The 17,336-nt window shown below is 42.5% G+C and overlaps 1 protein-coding gene across 2 annotated transcripts in view; it reads left to right on the top strand.

The window, feature by feature from the left end:
- The first annotated feature begins 2,286 nt into the window (after positions 1-2,286).
- Positions 2,287-17,336, top strand: part of klhl5 (kelch-like family member 5) — a 42,523-nt gene continuing 27,473 nt past the window's right edge. The window contains exons 1-13 of one of the 2 annotated variants that reach the window (XM_079554180.1): positions 2,288-3,023; positions 5,024-5,212; positions 7,919-8,055; positions 8,144-8,340; positions 8,864-9,076; positions 10,326-10,512; positions 10,639-10,863; positions 11,110-11,185; positions 11,255-11,341; positions 11,993-12,067; positions 12,248-12,385; positions 13,047-13,218; positions 14,334-14,607. In XM_079554180.1, the coding sequence (XP_079410306.1) occupies positions 2,422-3,023; positions 5,024-5,212; positions 7,919-8,055; positions 8,144-8,340; positions 8,864-9,076; positions 10,326-10,512; positions 10,639-10,863; positions 11,110-11,185; positions 11,255-11,341; positions 11,993-12,067; positions 12,248-12,385; positions 13,047-13,218; positions 14,334-14,390 (2,355 nt within the window). In that variant the 5' untranslated portion in view covers positions 2,288-2,421 and the 3' untranslated portion in view covers positions 14,391-14,607. Of the gene's footprint in view, positions 3,024-5,023; positions 5,213-7,918; positions 8,056-8,143; positions 8,341-8,863; positions 9,077-10,325; positions 10,513-10,638; positions 10,864-11,109; positions 11,186-11,254; positions 11,362-11,992; positions 12,068-12,247; positions 12,386-13,046; positions 13,219-14,333; positions 14,608-17,336 lie in introns of those variants that run through there. The other variant, XM_079554181.1, reaches the window with a different exon arrangement.

Raw genomic sequence — 17,336 nt, 5'->3', positions numbered from 1 at the left:
CCTTTAGAGAATACTCATCAATCCTGCAGGATGACCTGATCATCGCACCACAGCAGACAGATAATGTTTCACTTTCTAGCCTCATAAAATGTTTTTACGAGTGCTCTCCCCAGGGCACTGCTACCTGTTTTTTGTTGGCACAGACTAGTATTTGTAAGTGTATGCGTACACTTGCAGACTACAAAGTGGGAATGAGTATCGGAATTCATTGCGCTATTACAGTGTGTGGGGCAATGTACACAGGCCAAGCATCGGTTTGTGTGTGTTCATAATCAGGATGAATATCGAGAATGAAGTGTGTGTGAATGCAATTTCATGGTGTCATTTGCCTGTGTGGAGCTGCCGTAAATCTGTACCAGAGGATTTTGAGTGATAGTCTCGAGCAACTGCGGCCGGAAGAGCAATAATAAAAGTAGCTGGATCAAGGAGGCTCCTGCCAAGTGGCCAATGATTAGACGGGATTGAAGGAGCGTGGGTTTGAATAGCCCCTCATCTCTGCTTCATTCCCCTCCAGAGGCTAGTTTCAGCTTAGCTTCAGCACTACGTTCATCAGTGAGTGCCAGAAATGTCGACTTTCTTGAAAATTTTAGGATTCAAACTTTAGTCATCTTGTTGAGGCAAGTGATGAATTATTACAGGAGTAGGACAGTTGGGCCACAGATTTTTGTCATTGTTCTGTGGGACTGTCCCTGAATCAAGTTATTATTTTATGGTAAAACATTTACTTCTGTTTATTTGCAGGGAATATTAAACGTTTTTAGCTTTGGTAACTTAATACCATCCCTTTTTGTTGTGGGATTGTGAGAGGCTTCAAGTGTGCAAATTATACGGAAAAGGTTAGGGTGTGTTTTGTTATAGGGAAATTTGTTCTCTGCATTTCAAACATCCTTCAGTGCTGCTGGAGCTTTGTCTCTGCCACCGTCAGGAGTGGTTGCCAGATTTAAAATGGCATATTCTTCACTGAATCAAACCACAATCCATCCAAAAGACATCCGAAGAGGAACTTGATCTGGAGTGGTCGTATTGTGCCTGTTCTTGTTTAAACGAAGACACATGACTATTGATTTAAAGCTCTTCCTGGTCATCCACTTGCCCGTTGTTTTTCTTCTTGTATTGAAACAGCGGCTCGGTGCATGTGTCCCTTGCAGCTGTTGCTTGTCTAGATGCAGTCTTTGTTTGTCTTGTGCGTCTATTGACTCTGTAGCATTGATCCAGCATAACAGGGGGCTGGTCCTGCTCGTATACTGCAATGTACCCTGAAATTGAGGAAAAGCAGCTTGCTCTGCCGAATACAGTCTGTAAAACGGAAATAGACATCTGCCACCCTCAGTTGCTTGTTTATGGGAAAAATTAGTCTCAGTCCTTTCCTTTAGTCTGTGGAGCCAATTTATGACCAACGCATATCACAAACTGACCTCGCCTGCTTGACTTATTGATTCTTCCTGGAGTGGGGCTCTTAAAGCATCTCATCCCTAATGTTGGTCCAAGTCCAAGGCGAATAAACTTCCTGTCAGTGGATGAGGAGGTTGCATCAAGGTGAGGCTGGTTCTGGTTGACTGGTCTGCAGGGCTGCTTGATGCCCCGGGCGTCTAAATGAAATGGCTCCCATAGGACCCACTCCCACTGATCATTACTGTCTCTGAATAGCTGCTGCATTGCAGATAGAGGAAATGGAAGAGTGAGAGGAGAGAGATGTCGATCTGTATTTGTACGATACCAAAAAATATTTAACTTTTCAAATACCACCTGGCCTAGATCAAGAGAAAAACAGGCCTAAACCGGGTCGAAGAAGGGAGAAACAAGAGCTAAACCATGACTAAATATAGCTAAAATAGTCGTACAAATCGAAAAAACAAACCCTAATTTAAATGCATCACAAAGTATGAATGAAGTTGTCTCCAGTTAAAATGAAAATTGCAGAACTGTCACATTCTTTATAGCTGTATTTAGCCCAACAAAAAAAGTCAATTGTAGAACAGGCGAATCACTGACTTTAACTGCCTGTCGGGCTCTTTTGAGGGAGATAAAAAGTTACATCCTGAGAATTGGGTCAGATACACAAACCCCCAAATAAAACAGTAATTTAACCTAAAACAAATGTTAAATGCAAGAGTACAGTGGATTTAGGATTTACAAAGTATGTCATTAATTAAAACAGTCTTTGTTGGTAATTCCCAATATAACTCACTGCTAGTCATGTTTTCCATTCAGTACAAAATAGTAGAAAAACGAAGAGGCAGAGAGACAGAGATGTGAGCGGTCCTGTTTCCTCTCTCTCTCCTCCACACTCCTGATCCTCAGAGCGTCCAGTTGCGTTCACGGTGAGCGGGCGGTAACCGAAGAGGCGCGTGCAGCTGTGTAGCTTTAACTCCGGAGCGTCTCGTGCTCTCCCCGCCATTTCCTGTCGGTGCTGAGCCTGGAATGTCGAGCAGCGGCTCGGGCTCGTCCTCGCGGAAGGAGTTTGACGTGAAGCAGATCCTCCGGATCCGATGGAGGTGGTTCGGCCACACCGCGCTGTCTCCCACTCACTCCCCGCCTCTGGAGCACTTCTCCGGGAGGAGAGCGGGCGGCAGCCCTGGAGACAGAGCCTCCATCAGCGGCTGTAGCAGCTCCTCCTCAGCCGGCATCAGCTCCAGTGTGGGCGGTCAGGGCGGGCTGGTGACCAGCGGCAGTGCTGGGTCTAACCTGTGCCACGGGATCAGTAACAGAAAGTTTGGAGAAGCGGCGGGGAGTCGGAGCAGTGCTGCTACACCCGGGGCAGGCAGCTCCTGCCCCCGCTCACTGAGCCAGCCCGAGTGTAGGAGCTCCTCCGCGGCTCTTTCGTGGGACTCTCCCCCGCTTCTACGTCGGCCACGTCCGCTCTCGTGCATGGAGCCGTCTGGAGATGCCCCGTTGCCCCCGCTGCCCCTGGAGCCCTCTGCCCAACCCGGGCTGGAGGAGGAGGCAGCAGCGGCTCCAGCGGCAGCGGGCACCGAGGACAACAACAACAACAACCCCGCAGAAACAGACTCCAGCTCCTGCAGGTACGGGCGGGTTTAAACATTACTCACAGTCATTAAAAAGTATTCAATCTCAGCGTTGTTTTAGTTTTTTCCATGTTTATGTTGTAATGTGTAATGTCGTTTGAGTTACCACTGAGTAAGCTCCTCTATGATCAACTACACTGAGTTAAATCAGCGTTTATGACCCTTTATTAGAGAAAGATGCCATCACGAAAGAAACAATAAGGCATTAAGCTTCCATTGTATAGTCTATCTTCTGGCACAGACTATGTCTATCACTGGCAGTGATAGTTATTATGTTTCCTGTTTTATTCTAGTTCAGATTATGATTAGATCACACACAATGACACAAATGTTTTTTTCAAGGCACAAGTTATTGTAATAAACCACAAAACTTTAACTTGAATAATTTCCAAACCGGTTTGGCTGAACACATTACACGCTGCGTGGTCTCTACATAGACTTTTCAGATTTATACTGGATGCTCCAAGGCACATTTTCAAGCCAAACTACAGAACTTGCATGCATTCATCTTATGAACATTGTGTTTATATCATTTGGTCAAATGGGCCTGAGCAGCACCAGAAGAGCCTGACTTTGTCTTGAAGCAATGCACTTCCAATAAAAGCTGCACAGATCCAGTATTTAGTGCGTAGTCCCAGGCAAAGACTGCGGCATATACTAGTTAGCATCTGTAAGCATTTAGTCAGTTGTGTCTTTCCTCTGTGTACTGCCAGATAGTACGGCTGACTGAGTGGGATTATGGGAGATGTACTGAATCCCGCAGTGGATGAACAATATCTGTCTGTACTCCGCTATCACCTCCTTCCATGACAAGTTTTCCTATTATTTCCATTAGCTGTAATGTAGAACTTAAACAAATTATTGAAGGAGATTTGACTTTGAATCTACTGTAGCAATGCAATGTTTTTTTCTGCAAGCAACAATGATCTTAATCTGCAGCTCTACAGTAACTCGAGACTCCCCTTATTGAACTGGCCAGCTCAACATGTCATTTTCATTGCTCACCTTTTAACATTTGCTTTTGTGAACTCCGAACTACCTTTAGATTGCTATCACATCGGCGTGCTTGTGTTTGAAGGGCGGACCCCCACACACACTGACAACATCTGAGTCTGCTTATGCCTGGCAAAAAAGGTTTTCAAAATCTGTTGGCATGTTGTGCCTCACCACAAACACACTCTCTCTATCTATCCCTGTGCTTTTCTGTCTGGCCGTGTTTGAACGGCTGCCAGGCTCAATTAAGAGCCCTGAAAAGACAGCGTTCCCATCACTTCAAAGCTGTCTCCTGTGGCAGCGTTTAGCCACAGCATTCATCTGCACACACACACACAGTCGGACAAACGGGCAGGATGCAGGCCAAACACCTCCTCTGAGCTATGAGCCGTGATAAATTGGAGAGCAAGTTTCAGACGGTGAAGGATAAGATTGCTGGAATGATGCATGAGTGAGGAGGACAAGGACGGTGGATGTTAGTTAAGCACAAAGAGGCTGCTACAATGTCTCCGTTGGACTTGCAATAAAGAGATTTTGTCCCTAAGCTATATTTTAGGATGACTATTCTCTCAAAAACTTTTCATTGTAGTGGTATTTTTATATTAAGGCCCTCTTACTGAAGTCTCTCTTTGTCTCCCTGTGGTGGTGTATATAGAAAGAAGTGCTTGCCATTAAAGGCAGGGGAAATGTCCGCTCTGTATCAGGCTCAGCTCCTGTAGACATTTAACTGGCATCTTCTTTAAACTGAGCTCAATTTATGTGGCCCTTTAGTCCCAGTAATTGGACCGTTAAGAGTCTTTGTCCACCCGCAGTGACTTACAGTGAAATCAGTGAAAAGAGAAGGCAGAAGAGGTATGTGTGAGAAGGGCGCCGACATAAAGACTGCCTCACACAGCAGCTGGTCTCACTCTCCTCACACATCTGTCTCTCTGTGTCAAAGAAAAGCCATCAGTTTCTGCTCATGGTCTCAAAGCTCCTGTGTCCTTGTGTGTTTGTGTGTACAGGACGTCCAACAGCAGCGTTACCCTGTCCTCCTGTGTGTCCATGGAGCCATGCGCCTGTCCAGAAGACTGTGTGTTCACCGCTCTGTCCCACGCCGATGCCACCTTCCGCAAGATGGAGGGCTACCTGCGCTCACGTCAACTCTGTGACGTGGTTCTGGTGGCGGGAGAGAGGCGGATACCGGCGCACAGGTAACCAAGGATCATCATCTAGTTATTACGCAATGTTGAGTAATAACATGGTCCCTTTTTACCCTCCTTCATCCACTGACTTGCTAATTGACACCGACTCAACCAATTCAAAATGAAATAAAACAAATAGAAGTGTGAAGAAAAGTACAGATAATGGAATTCATTGAAAACTTCCATATTCTTTTCACAAGATGGACAGTTGTGACAGAAATCCTTTGCTATACCCTGCTATAAAAAGCCCTTTTTTATTTTTGCACTGGATGCACATAGTCAAGTGGTCCTGAGTAAATCGTGCATCGCTCACATGCACACTTGTCGTCCAGCTTGCTGCAGCTGTAGTCTCTCTCCATCCTTCTCTCTCTGGGCGTGTGGCCTCTGTTGCAGCAGCAGCAGGCTCCTTCAGTGTAAAGATGAGGCAGGGGAGTGGCCCTCCATCAAGCCGCAGATGCCTTTTCTCTCTTGCTGCCTTCTACTTCTGCTTCATTTGGTTAGTCTGCAGGCACAGATGGTGGCAGACTGAAGACCCGCTGTACAACAATCCTAATGGAGCATCTTTGTATGTGCTCTGGGTGCTTCAAGAGATGGATTGCTTTTTTGTTTACGACTGATTTATTTTATATCTTTCTAGAAACACATCTTGCGCCGTTTCATCCATGAATTTATTACAATATGTGCTTTAGTGCTTGCGTTTGGTTCTGTACAGGTTTCTGCACTGTTTTCATTTACAAAAAAAAAACATTCTAAAAAAGGACATTCTTAATAATTGAATCATGATTTCAGCCACTTATTGCTCATACTTTGGGGACAATGGTGAATGTGTTGCAACCTCAGTCTGATCCTGTCCTCGACTGTCACTCCTCACAATGACACAAACAGACTGTTTTGGTTGGACTCTTTGGCCTCCTGCGCTCAGTCCCTCTCTCCTGTTTCCTGCTGCCCTTTGCTGTGGCAGTTTGTCAACTTTGTGTTCTTTCCATTTACACGGGGACATCTTGGCTGCCATCTATTTGTCTCCCACACATTCATGTTTATGTATAAATAACCCATAGCTGTAGCCACTGTCGCTCACAGCACGTCACAGAGGAGAGCCACATGAAAAATGAAAGCAGCTACATTGTGTCCAGGCCAGGGGATAGAGCTGTGTCCTGACTGTAGAGTGTTGTGATGTCTTTGTAGAAAACAAACACCCCCTCCAATATGCACATAAATTCAACATTACGATTCTCTGATTAGGGTTATATGACAAAGCGTGGTTGGTTGTCACATCCAGTAATGAGTTATAAATATACATACATGACATACGCACTCGTGTGCAGGCTCTCGTTCAAGTCTGTTGGTTTGGAGAGGAAACAGACATAGGAGCAAAAAATCTGCACAAAATTCATTTTAACAGCAAACATTTTGACATGATATGACAAGTGCAGCTGCTGTGTAAGCACAGCCATGTGTATTTTCAGCCTTATTTAGATCAAACGCCAAAGAGTGTGCGGTGATCAGAAGGACTGCTGCTGATGTTGCTGTTACACGCCTCATCGAGCAAGTCACTGCTGGATCATTTCTGCAGACGTCTCAATTTGAGTAACAAAAACCCACACCACACATGGGCTGGTAGTTGGTACACAGACTTTATCTGAAGAATTGGACCATAAAGTAAATCATATCTTGCTGGATGCCATTGTGAGATTGCAGCCAACATTCTTACACAAATATATGATACCAAATGACTATCTGGATCACATGTCACAACGTTTGTTGACGGCAGTTAACAAGGTCCTTTGAGTTGCATTAGTCAAAACAACATTAAAAAATTAAACAAGGTTGAATAAACACAATCTAGCATTATGATAGAGGTTATGCAGATGACATTCCAGCATGGCAACAGCTTAGCAACAGAAGTAAAATGAGTGTCAATGTATATTTGTATTTGCTTTGACACTTAGCCCACAATGTTGAGGGTTCTGTTTAGAATGAACCAGAAAAACATGTGCATCCCCTTTACGCACTATGGGGTCATTTACTAAGCCTTTGCTCACATGCAAAACGAGTAGCACGTACTAAAGCAGAGCAGCATTTCCTTATTTACAGATGTGTGGCCCTAATACTGTCATTGTTTCAAATGAATGTGAACGCTAACTTATATAAGATAAGTCTTTATTGATCTCACAATGGAGAGATCTTGTTACATTCAGCTCTCAAGAAACACTCAGGGTGTGCAGGAGAGACAGGAAATGTGCAAACAGTTACATAGCAAATAGAGGTATCAGAAACTTCACGGGGGCAAAAAGTATGCTGTAAAACAAATAGACTAAAATATCCTAGACAGACTATAGTAAGGGGGGCAAAAGTATATGAACCAAAATGTATATACAGTAAAAATAAAATAAAATAAACATACTGTAGTAAAAAATGTCAGTGTTGGCAGTGCAGGTTTTATAGTATGTAACATATTAAAATCTACATTGGCTACTATTATAACAAGTGGGAGTTCAGAGCAGAGAGATGAATCCTAATCTCTGATAGTTATTAAAAACAAACCAAGCAGTCAGCTACTCCCTTAACGTGTGTACTGTTATGAACTTTGTAGCTGTACTAAACTGATTGCCAACATATTGCTGTAAAATCTCTGGGCTTTCCTGTCTAGTCTGAAGGACAACGTCTGTAGTCATTGGATCACCTTTGACTGATACATACCCTCTCTCTTCTCAGACTCGTGCTTTCATCAGTGTCCGACTACTTTGCCGCCATGTTCACCAGTGACGTGCGTGAGGCCAAACAGGATGAGGTAAAGATGGAGGGCGTGGATCCCGATGCTCTGTGGGTCCTGGTGCAGTATGCGTACACAGGTAAACCTGCTAGGCTAAAACACAACGTGATGTCTGCACACCCACAGTATGCAGTCATTTTGAAAGCTCTGTCCTCTCCGGCGTCCAGGGCGTCTCGAACTGAGAGAGGACACCATCGAGTCTGTACTGTCGGCCTCCTGTCTGCTGCAGCTGTCCTCCGTGGTTCAGGCCTGTTGCTCTTTCCTCATGAAGCAGCTCCACCCGTCCAACTGTTTGGGGATTCGCTCGTACGCCGACGCTCAGGGCTGCTGTGACCTGCAGAGGGCTGCCCATAACTACACTATGGTAGGTTTCAACAGGTCTTTGTGTTCTTTCAATCCCATCAGATTCTTTTTGTCTCCTGTCGGCATTGAGAAATTGCCTTGAACACACACGATGCCACTATGGTCTGTCTTCTGCTCATGGTTGCTATGGTGACTGATATAGCAGCTTTGTGTCTTTGATGTTTTTCCTCATCTTCCTCAGTTTTAGTGTGTTGTGGCAATACATAATTATAATTCTATACTATGGTAAAGTTGCACAAGCTGTCATGCAAGCACAAAACAAAGAAAATGGATCTTTTGCTCATCCTGCCTGTATTTTTCCAGCTTTTCGTTTCCATCTCTCTCTGACCTTTCTCAAGCCCTCATTTCCTTCCCTTTTATTCCACCGTCATTGATCCTCTGTCGCCCTCAACTAAAATCTTCCTCAGTCTCCTTCCCCTCACCGCCCCTCTCTTTTCACTATTCATTATTCATTCATTTTTTCTCCCAATTGAGACTAATCGGCCTCCTTCGCTCTCTGTGCGGCCTCCTCGCGGCTCTGACAGGAACACTTTTTGGACGTGGTGGGGGGCCAAGAGTTTCTGCTGCTGCCGTTGGAGGAGATGTCGCGGCTGCTTACCTCAGATGACATCAACGTGGCAGACGAGGAAACCGTGGTGAACTCGCTCCTGACCTGGGTCCGCCACGATGCCCCCAGTCGCCAGAGGCATCTCCCTTCTCTGCTGACCCACGTCCGGATCTCTCTGCTGCAGCCACAGGTAAAAAAAAGACACCACAGTTGTCACATTACGGGCACCATCTGTTTTTTTTACTCATCCAAGTGGGAATTGCTAAGAAGGATGCTGAATAATTTCCATTACTAAAACCTCATTAGCATAATTCACTGTGACTTTCTTTCTGCAACTCTGTGACACCTCTTTTCCTGCTCGCATTTTCCCCCAGTCTCTTGTTCCAGCAACAATCTGTCTCACTATATTCACTTAGATTGTTAGACAATTAGATCCTTTACATTAGCTATAAATAAGCGCCATTACCGCCTCGGATGTGCGCTTCTGTTTGTGTAATTGGGTGTGAGCAGTCTCTCTTCACTCCCTCCCCCCATCGTTTCTCCTCGGCTACTGGACTATCGAGCTGGTAATGTGATTTTGAGCCGTTTATATGCTGCTCAGATCCTCCGCTGCAGCCCTGGGCTTAAATGTGCACTCTTTCATACACGCACGCATCCCTGACCTTAATTAAGTGCGATATCTTGGTTAAATGGTTCTTCATCTCTCTAATCTCCTTTAGTTTATATACTTCACTTTATACTAGGGCTGCACAAGTTTGGAAAAAATATGTGTCAAGTTTTCTGATCAACATAGCAAAAGTAAATTTGTTTAAATGAATGACGAAGTTCACAGTGTACATGTTAAACAAGTTCAGAAAGGTTAACATTTCAGTGCAGATGATTATGTCTTGTCTACCTATAGTAGACAGTTAAAATCCCGAGCACTCACAGTAGAGGATGCGTCAGCCATAATGGACAGATACAGGAGAATTCTCGGCCCTCAGCAGAGTGAGCGGCCATTGCTAAACTGACAAATGGATTAACATTCGGAGACCTCAAGGGCTGTAAAATGCACATGAAACACAGAATAATCTTCACACAGAGGGCAATCAATATTCATAATATGCCGCGTGATTATTCATCAAGAAGAAGAGGATGTCATAAAGCAGATTAATACCTCTAATCCCTGCCCCTCGTTACCCCATCTCACAGCGAGAGGGTATGGTACATGCGCTGTATTTTCTTACATACTTAAAAATAAAAATGTGGATTTATTTTCGAGACCACACAAAACTTCTTTCGAAATGTAATCTTTTAGACAAATAATAGACTGTGATGTAATGTGATGTATGAGCCTGAGAGAGTGCATGAAGGACGTTTTTGTCATTGCTAGCTATTTCCCACACTACTTGCATTTGAGTAGGGTCAAAATGTCTTCTTCTCTGTGTTTTTTTTTGCAGTTCTTGGCAGATTTGGAGTCAAACCCTCTGCTCCGGGACAGTGTAGAGTGTCAGCGTTTGTTGATGGAGGGAATGAGGTACCACCTTCTGCCTCAGAGAAGACCTTTACTGCAGAGCTCCAGGACTCGACCACGAAAGGCCACTGTCGGGGCCATGTTTGCTGTCGGGGGCATGGATGCCACTAAAGGTGAGATGCCTTATGTCTCTTCACTTTACCGAGCTATAATGTTTATTATATTCATTAGAAATCTTTGAAAGTGTGAAGACTTTAAGTCAAATGGGTGTGATGTGAACCCTCGCTTCTGACTTTCAGGCGCCACGAGCATCGAGCAGTACTGTCTGCGGCGGGACACATGGCGGCAGGTGGCCACCATGAGTGGCCGCAGACTACAGTTTGGAGTGGCTGTCCTGGACGGACGGCTGTATGTGGTGGGGGGTCGAGACGGACTCAAGACTCTCAACACTGTGGAGTGCTACAACCCACACAGCAAGACATGGAGCGTGATGCCCCCAATGTCGACACACCGACATGGTCTAGGTAAGACGACGTGTGGTCACACATAAGGACTAGTAACAACTACTGGTGTCATTACTTAGTCTTATTGTAGTTAGCTCTTGGAAGCACTTCAGAGGTGCCTGATTGGATCTCATGTTCACTAATGGATATTTGTTGTGCTCTGACTAATGGCCCTAAGTGCTGAGTCACTCAACAAAATCTTACTCTCCCCTTTTCAAACATGTGTTTGAGCGGAGCCCTGATATACGGATGTACGTTGTCCCGCAGGTGTAGCTGTCCTGGAGGGGCCCATGTATGCTGTCGGGGGCCATGACGGCTGGAGCTACTTGAGCACAGTGGAGAGGTGAGGGCAGGCTGTCCATATCATTGTGTTGCACTACATCCACATCTCATCAATGTCACATTTTGACAGGTGGGATCCTCAAGCTCGACAATGGAGTTTTGTTGCAAGTATGTCAACTCCCCGGAGTACTGTAGGAGTAGCTGTTCTGAATGGGAAGTAAGTAAAAAAACAAAAAACACACACAAACATATTGACAGTACATTTTTTTTTAAAAGTACGTGTTTCATGTCTGTTGTGCCACTTACAGGTCAATCAAGATGTTAGTGTATATGTCATAGCATTTTATTGCCTGGCTTAAGCCTCGTGCTTTATCTGGGATTTTCTAGCAGCCCGCCAGAGAAGATTAAAACTGAAAGCTACTGCTTGTTGTTTTATTGGTCTGTGCCACTGAGGCTCCAGCACAGGCCTTTAAAGATGGTAATTAATACAGAAACAAGTGATTTGAGCTAAGCATGCCCAGCAGACCCGCCTTTGTTTGTAGACTGGGCATCATGTGTGTTGAACTGGTTTAGTTCATTACTTGGTTGGTTGGTTCAGTTTCAGTCTAGTTTGCCCCTCTACAGACTTTCTTCTTGTTTTGATGCCCTGGGAGTGTAAGGAAGATTGATTTTTTTTTTGCACCCCATTCTGCCTCTCCCTAAAACTTTCCCTAGACGCTCAGATTGCTGCAGTTGTTCCATTCGTTTCAGCGTCACTAAAACGAAATGAGGCTTTCGTTCCAGAAAGGTGTGCAGATTTTGTGTGATAGTGAGGCCGATGTTGTTGTGTTTGTCTCCGGAGATAAAGCCTTGCTGTTGTTGATTGCAGGTTGTATGCAGTGGGGGGTCGGGACGGCTCATCCTGCCTGCGCTCGGTCGAGTGTTTTGACCCTCACACCAACAGGTCAGAATGAAGACGACGATCAAAATAGATAGATGTGCCCAGATGTCTTTCATGTTAACTCTATGGACACCTTTTTCAATGATTATATTATTTTATTATTATGTAAATAGCACACAACAGAGGCATCAGTTATGTTTTCTATTCTTTTGGTGCTAAAAATACGCTGGCCTTGCTTTGCAGGTGGAGTAGTTGTGCGCCCATGGCTAAACGGCGAGGGGGAGTGGGTGTGGCCACATGGCATGGCTTCCTCTATGCCATCGGCGGTCATGATGCTCCTGCCTCATCCTTGGCCTCGAGGCTCAGCGATTGTGTCGAGAGGTACACGTAGTATATGGTGTAAATTTAGTGTTTAGCTTATTTTATCTTTCACTCTTCCTATAATAGTATATTACTGCACTATATTTTGTCCTGTGTATAATTTCTCAATTTATGATCTTTATTTTTCTTAATTTGCTTGTCTGCTCTCCATTTCAATAGGTTGCATTGTATTCATATTCTAGAATAGGATGTCATGGAGGGCTGAGATTCACTGTTTTGAAAGAAATGTTTAACCTGATTATTATTTTTGAGGGATTATGCCCCCAAACCTGCCAGATTAATCTTTTTCGGGAGAAAGTCCTTTTGACAGACCAACATCACCGCCATGTTATTAAATATTGTGCCACTTTCAGACACCATTATGAAAAAAATATTTGAATTATTAGTCCATTGAAGACACTGAACTTTGTGCCAGTTTATTTGTTTCATGTGGACAGTAATTACAGAGGTATTAATCCAAGTTAAAACCTCTACATTTTGGTTATGAAAGTTATCGCCATAGCCTTCTTAGCTGCCCACTACCTCAGGGTTAAACTACTGGCTCTTTAGGATGTTGTCACATGAACACAACCTACTGCCAAAGCAAAGAACGATATTTAACACACACAATGTACAAATGTCCTTTTTATGCTTATTAAATGTAAAACTGTGTATTTTACAGATATGATCCTCAGACAGATGTGTGGACAGCTGTTGCTCCCATGAGTGTTAGCAGGGATGCAGTTGGTGTATGTCTCCTTGGAGACCGTCTCTTTGCTGTTGGCGGCTATGATGGGCAGGTCTACCTAAACACTGTGGAAGCTTATGACCCTCAGACAAACGAGTGGACACAGGTACACACCCTGACGCGCACACACTGCTCTGGAAACAGGAACTCAAGAAAACAACATTTAATACATTTTTACATTTCAAAAAGTGGAAATAGTGGACATTTTGTATGATCAGTATAGGCAAACAAGGCGGCGCTCCGGAGCTTCTTCAGCTTCAGCTGACTGCTTTGAGTGTTGAGGCGCTAATTAAACCACAAATGTTTTCTGGTTCTTACTTTGACGATGTAAACCCTAAGTGACAGAAATCTGCTGCCTTTCCCCCTGTTTTTGTGTATAGAGCGCGATCCACAGAAATGAGCTCTGACTGAATTAAGTAAAAAGATTGTGCATTGATGTCCTGCCTCAGAGCAGCCGAGTGCCAGCTGACTCATTCGGCCCCGCCCACTGGAGCTCCATGAAGCACAGAACATATTACAAAGAAAATTGCTCTTATTTATTGGCCTGATTGATCTGATCATTCAAACATCAATAGCAGATTGTTTATGCAAAAAACCACACAGCTGAAACTTAAATTGCACACATTGATTTGATAGAGTCAGTTAGTGCCCAAACAGAATGAAGCTCCGAATCTTGATCAATGATTTTTTTTCACTCTGTAGCACATTTTGAAAAATGTTTCTTTAATTGTTAAGTGGTCTTCAAGCTGCTGGTACTTGGACTTCTTTAAAATGTTAATGTTATTCATTTTAATTGAAGATAATTTCATTTATGCTTTAATATTTAATATTTAGTGTTTTTGATTTATACATGGTTTACACACACTCAAGACATAATTTTGTCCTATTTTAGATGTTCCCAGTGTAGTCCCAATTTGACCTTGATGTAGCTCTTGATCTAGATCTAAGTCTTTTCTTTTTTTTTCCTTTTTCTTTGACATTTATTTAACCAGGAAAGTCCCATGGAGATTAAGAATCTCTTTTTCAGGGGAGTCCCTGTCTCTTAGTGAAAACACCATAGAATTGTGAATTGAGGTAAAATAACAATGTAAACAATGTACACATTACTAAAGTGAGCACTGTTATAGTGGATGCCATTAGGGCAATTCATTTGGTCTGTGAACATAAAATTATAATTGTAGCATAAACTAATGCAATAATTACTACTATATTTTTCTGCAGGTGGCCCCGCTCTGTCTGGGCAGAGCAGGTGCATGTGTGGTGACTGTCAGACTCTAACAGCACAGCCCGGGTATATCTACATACATGCTCATTGCACACACCAAGAAGAAAGTTTTGGAATTAGACTTGTAACAGCATTGACTAAACAGCTTGCTATATTTTTTGTTCCTTTTTTGAGTATTTTATTTTCTCACTTGAGAATCTTGTAAATGACTTCTGTGATCAGTATTTGGGCTGACATTCTATACTGTAGGTGAGAAGAATTGTTAAGACTGTTGAGATGCCTGATGCCTATCATGTCTATTTTCAGGATTTCTAGCACTGACTGAAGTACATTACAATGATGCTATTTTCATGTTGCTCCCGTTATTTCATGCTGCAGTTGGCAAGCCCTTGTGTACTTGCTCTGTACCCCCGACAGGAGAAACAGTTCTGACATATTCAGCACAAGCTTCTGAGCTGCCATGCTTTAAAACTTTGCTCAGTCTTTATTCTGTAGCACATGTCTCATTTCACATGCACATTGCATCAAGACAAGCCACAGACACAAGTATATTTTTGTACGACACATGTATTTTGACATGTTTTAGTTTTAAAAGGGGGATTTATAATTGCTCCGTTAACAACAGATTATTACAGTGTATTTTTATGTGAGTTGACTTTATTCCATTGAGTTTGAGAATTCCACCATTCCCATCTTATATGCAATACTCTACCTCCTTTACCGTTTTTTTTTTGTGGGGGGGGGATCACTGCATACACCCAGTGCACATCCTTTGGAAAAAAAAAAAAAAAAAAGCAAAATGGCAAGTGAGCAGAGTAAGCCATGTAACAATTGATTAAACTCCAGGTGGTGTTACTTGATGTTACATTATGTTACATTACTAAGAATGAATAGTTACATAGTACATAGTACATTCTTGTTATATCATTGACTTTACACGCATAATACATTAAATTTCAGGTTGGTTTTGGCCATATATTTGCAGTTTCTCCCTGACCCTGCCTCCTCACAGCTCTCAAAATACACATTTTTACAGAAATGTAAGGGACACATTTAGTGCCTAAGCAGGGCAGGGCCTTGTTTGGTATTTGGATGGGAGACCGCTTATTATTATTATTATTATTATTATTATTATTATTATTATTATTATTTTATTATTATTATTATTATTATTATTATTATTATTATTATTATTATTATTATTATTATTATTATTATTATTATTATGAAGAGCCAGTCAAGATTGAAGATTCTCACAAACTTTCCAAATGTTCTCACAGCTAACCCATATTAATTCAGGCTTATCAAACAGCAACATTTGCCATTTTGCTTTTGCGAATGTGCTCGATGTTTATGTGGAGTCAAAGACATATATAGTTCCGCTCTATAGATGTATGCTAATGAACAAACATTCCGATTCAAATTATTTATGAATGTGTGTAAATATTATGTGTCGGATTTCTTGTTGGAGATTTTTTTTGTACATACAAATGTGTATCATAATAAGATTTGTATCATGTATTGTGTATTATGATCAAAAGCAGGTCAGAAATGGCCTTCTCATGCCTCTGTGCTTTTTGTACCATGAATTGTAATGCCTCCTGTTGTACATTATATATGCAATATACCATTATTGGACTTTTGTACATTAAAATCAGTGTAAGATATAATACAGCACTGACTTCTCTTGTGTGAAACAAAGATTCGACTGCTTAAGTGTAGCATTTAAATCGTGTTTATGACACCAAAGTTGTCATTGACACTTAACATTGACATTGACATTTTTCTCTTAAGCACATTGCTATAAAAAAAAACATTGCTGTGGAAATGTGAGTCCTTATTTATGGGTGGTGTCTCTGCATTGGTGCATCCCTATAAACATGTTTTTATGTGTCTGAGGGTCTGTCTATTGAGTGAGTGCAGAATTGTGAGGTGCAACTGAATTCATCATCTGATTTGTGCCAGAAGGTTAATGTTAGAACTCATTATTCTTAGATGTAAGCTCTAATTAAAATGTTCAATGGCAGCGAGCTACAAGTACAAGAATTGGACAAAATATAGCTTATCCTGCGTCACTGAACTGTTAGTTTATGGGTCTATCCGCAGTAAATTAAAAGTAATAAGGGCCTAAATGAATGTCTCTGAGCTGGCGACACCAGGCCAGCTCAGAGACACTGTCCCTCTAGTGTGTCCTCGGTCTTCCACGAGGCCTCTTCCCAATAGGACTTGCCTGGAAAACCTCCTGAGGGAGGCGACCAAGAGGCATCCGAAACAGATGCCCTAGCCACCTCAGCTGGCTCCTTTCGACGTGAAGGAGCAGCGACTCTACTCCGAGCTCCGCGGGTAACTGAGCTCCTCACCCGACCCTGCGAAGGAAACTCTTTTCGGCCGCTTGTATCCGTCATCTTGTCCTTTCAGTCATCACCCAAATCTCAAGACCATAGGTTATAAAGCCACCCCAAATGTACACTATCAAACAGGCTTAACAAGGCATGAATAAGCAAGTGAATGATTGCAATGATCAAACATTTAAATGTAACAATGTAACGGCTTAAACATTTTTATATATTAACATTGTTTTAGCTGCTTTTGAAATGGTTGTAATCTTAAGAGCAGGGACTAAATGTATTTGAGAGCACTTTGATATGAAAATCATAAAGTTCTTTCGTCCAAATAGTTTTGCACCCATTTGTAAGGCTATAACTTTAATCCCATAATTTTAAAAGTATTGTATTACTGTCTATGTCTACAGATATAGCCTACCAATAGTGTTATTTTTGTGTGCTTATAAATAAACTGCAAAAGGGCTATTTCTGTAGACATGATTTCTCTAAACTTGAGAGAAACCATGTCTACAGAAACAGCCCTTTTACAGTACATTAGTACGGCTTTAGTCTAAGCCATACTAATGATCATATAATATGCAGTTTTCTGTTAAATGTTTTAATATCCTTCTGTAAACCGAATTTGTTAATTACTTAGGTAAAACAGAAAAAGGT

The sequence above is a fragment of the Gobius niger genome (genome assembly GCF_951799975.1).
Source record: "Gobius niger genome assembly, chromosome: 3".
Taxonomy (NCBI): domain Eukaryota; kingdom Metazoa; phylum Chordata; class Actinopteri; order Gobiiformes; family Gobiidae; genus Gobius; species Gobius niger.
This window is presented reverse-complemented; position numbering and strand designations above follow the sequence as displayed.